At 57.8% G+C, this 3,547-nt stretch overlaps 1 protein-coding gene across 1 annotated transcript; it reads left to right on the top strand.

The window, feature by feature from the left end:
• The first annotated feature begins 2,388 nt into the window (after positions 1–2,388).
• Positions 2,389–3,321, top strand: LOC135291585 (olfactory receptor 14C36-like). The gene has a single exon (XM_064405866.1). It carries the CDS (start codon positions 2,389–2,391, stop codon positions 3,319–3,321), a length of 933 nt encoding a protein of 310 aa, XP_064261936.1.
• The last annotated feature ends 226 nt before the right edge of the window (positions 3,322–3,547 follow it).

The raw sequence follows: 3,547 nt of genomic DNA, 5'->3' as shown, positions 1-3,547 counted from the left end.
AACTTTGAGTTCTGGAGAAGTCTTTGGAAGGCTCTCTCAGGGACTGAGTCTGATGTAAACAACACCCAAGTCCCAAGAGGGTCATTAAAGTCTTTGTTCTGTGTCTGTGCTGCTGAGCTTTAAAGGAACAGCTCTTCCCAGGACCAGCTCCTCTCCCAGCCCAGCAGGGCTGAGGGCTCTGCCTGCAGGCACTGAGGGGACAGGAGCCAGGCAGAGACAGGCTGAGGAAGTCATTGAGCTGAAACTTCACTGGGGGAAAGATCTTCACAGCCCTCCACATGGTGAGTCAGTGGATGGAGGGCAATGTCCCCTGTGCTCCTGGAGGGATCTCCTGAAGCCAGCACACCCCACAGCCTGGGGGATGTGCCAGGAGGACTCTCCCAATTTCTCTGTGGCAGGGGAGGAGGAAAGAGGATGTGCTGCAGAGCGGAGCTGCCCTGGGCACCATCAGAGGGACAGGGCAGGACGGCTCCTGCTGCCAGGGACGGCTGCAGGGGCTGAAGCTGGGGCTGCAGCCAGGGCTGCCAGGGCTGTCCTGCAGAGCAGGTCCTGCTGCCCTCAGGGCTCTTGGCCAGCCCAGGGGATGTGCCACCTGCCAGGGGCAGCTCTCAGCCTGCCTGGCAGCTCCCCATGGACAGTGCAGGGGAGCTGTCGGGGCAAGGAGTGACTCCTGCCAGGGCAGGTCCTGCTGCTGTGGAGAGGGTGCTGTGTGGGCCAGGGCTGCTCAGAGCTCCAGCTCACGCCCAGCTCATTCCTGAGGGGACTTTTCATGAGCTCATTCAGGGCAGGGGTTTCCTGCTTGGGTCTCTGCTTTCCTGAATCTGTGCTCCCACTTTTCCCTGGCTCAGCTTGGTGGCAATGGAAACTCAGCTGTGCAGGGCAGAGCAGGGACTGGGGCTCTTAAACCATTACCCTGAGTTTTCCTGGGAACCTCAGCAACTGCCCCCCCCCCCCTCCCCAGCCTCCAGGCCCATCCAGCATCACCTTTCCATGATGCCCAGGCTGGGGGAGCTGTTCTTTAATCCCTGCAGCCCTGAGCAGCTGCAGGGCAGAGCTGGCCCAGGGGCTGGGCTGGGCTCTGGCAGCTCTGGCAGGGAAGGAGCCCGGGGCCACAGGAGCAGCTCGGGCTAGCACAGCTCCAGCAGCAGAGCTGTGGGCAGGGAGGGAGGTAGGCAGTGCTGAGGGAAGCCCTGCTTCAGGGCAGATGTGGCACTGCCAGCCCTTCCCTGCAGGGCAGACACTGCCCTGAGCAGCACAGCTCTCGTGTCCCCTCCCAGCCAGCACAGCCTTCAGCCCGGGGGCTCGGGGCCCTCAGTCCCTCCTGGGCTGGCAGAGCAGCAGCAGAGATAAAGGGCATCTCTCCTGCCATGTGCCCATTCCTGCTGACAGGGCCTGAGGGCCACTGCCCTGCCCTGGTGCTGCCTGGCAGGGGCTGTGCAGGGCTGTGCAAGGCAAGGCTTTTCCTCAGGCCCGGCTCTCTCTCTCCTTGCCTTGCCCACGTGCTCCTGGCGTTGCTGAGGGTCTCTCTGGGATGGCAGTTCCAGCTGCAGGGTCAGGCCCAGCCCTTGGGCTCCTCCTGTGCAGGCTGAGCTCAGCAATGGGGTGTCCCAGCTCCCCATGCCCGGGGAGCTCTGGGCAGGGCAGGCTGGCAATGAGCCAACTCTCCTCAAGCAATGCCATGGACATGACCCTTGGTGTGTCCTTGGGATGCCATCCAAGCTGTGAGCTGCCTCCAGGGGACACTGAGGGACAGGAGTGTCCTTGGCCAGAGTGGGGCTGAGACTCTGAGAAAGGCTGAGCCAGTTTGCTCTGCTGTGGGTCCCTCTGCTCTCAGCTGTGTCAGGCTGATTTCCAGGGGAACACAGGAACTGCCCTGGATCTCAAAAGGGCAGCTGGAGACAGATGGAGCAACAGAGCAGCTCCCCTCACCCTTCACTGAGTCACAGCCACTGCTCTTGCATTGCTCAGTTCTCTCTGATCTCCCTGGGCACAGCAGGAAACCCTCTCAAACTGCCTTTGGCTGCCACTGTTCCTTAGCCCTGGGACAGTAGGTGCTGCCGAGCTCCTCTGCCTCAGGAGCAGTTTGCGCTGATGAAATCCAAGCCCAGGACTGGCCCCTGTCCCCATTCCCATGACCCCACTGCTGCAGAATAGAGCTGACTCCTCAGTGTCCATGGGCAGAGCCCCTGCTCATCATAGAAACAGGGCCAGATCCCAGCAGAGCTCCAGGCACAGGGCAGAAGGAAAAACTCTGAGAAAAGGAAAATTGGGTGGCACAGAGCAGCAGGGGGAGGGCTGGGAGAAAGGGCTTGGACATCACACATCAAAGTCTGCCCTGACTTACTACTGTCTCCTCCTTGGACAGGACTCCATGGGCAGAGTGAACAAATGTCCAACAGCAGTTCCATCAGCCACTTCCTCCTGCTGGCATTGGCAGACACGCGGCAGCTGCAGCTCCTGCACTTCTGCCTCTTGCTGGGCATCTCCCTGGCTGCCCTCCTGGGCAACGGCCTCATCATCAGCACTGTAGCCTGTGGCCACCACCTGCACACGCCCATGTTCTTCTTCCTGCTCCACCTGGCCCTCAGCGACCTGGGCTCCATCTGCACCACTGTCCCCAAAGCCATGCACAATTCCCTCTGGGACACCAGCACCATCTCCTACACAGCATGTGCTGCACAGCTCTTCTTTTTTGCTTTTTTTAATTCAGCAGAGTTTTCCCTCCTGACCATCATGTGCTATGACCGCTACGTGTCCAGCTGCAAACCCCTGCACTACGGGACCCTCCTGGGCAGCAGAGCTTGTGCCCACATGGCAGCAGCTGCCTGGGCCAGTGCCTTCCTCAATGCTCTCATGCACACAGCCAATACATTTTCCCTGCCTCTGTGCCAGGGCAATGCCCTGGGCCAGTTCTTCTGTGAAATCCCACACATCCTCAAACTGTCCTGCTCCAAATCCTACCTCAGAGAATTTGGGTTTCTTGTGTTTTCTATCTGTTTAGGACTTGGTTGTTTTGTGTTCATTGTTTTCTCCTATGTGCAGATCTTCAGGGCTGTGCTGAGGTTCCCCTCTGAGCAGGGACGACACAAAGCCTTTTCCACCTGCCTCCCTCACTTGGCTGTTGTTTCCCTGTTCTTGAGCAGCGTCATATTTGCCCACCTGAAGCCCCCCTCCATCTCCTCCCCATCCCTGGATCTGGTCCTGTCAGTTCTGTACTCAGTGGTGCCTCCAGCCCTGAACCCCCTCATCTACAGCCTGAGGAACAAAGAACTCAAGGCTGCTGTGTGGAGACTGATGACTGCATGTTTTCAGGAACATTAAACTGGTGGACAATGTCACAAAATCACTTGTAATAAAAGCAATTTTTGATACATCTTGTTAGTTTGGTTATGGGTATTTTGTCCTTTGTTTTAGTTTTTTCATGTCCACAAATAAAGGTAATTTTTGTGCCATTTCTCGTTTTATTTCTCTCTAACTTTTCTGTGGCCACAGACTCTGTTAATGAGGGGCGGCGCTGTTGGTGGCTTTAAAGGAACTAAAGGATCTC

The sequence above is a fragment of the Passer domesticus genome, assembly GCF_036417665.1.
Source record: "Passer domesticus isolate bPasDom1 chromosome 8 unlocalized genomic scaffold, bPasDom1.hap1 SUPER_8_unloc_1, whole genome shotgun sequence".
Taxonomy (NCBI): domain Eukaryota; kingdom Metazoa; phylum Chordata; class Aves; order Passeriformes; family Passeridae; genus Passer; species Passer domesticus.
This window is presented reverse-complemented; position numbering and strand designations above follow the sequence as displayed.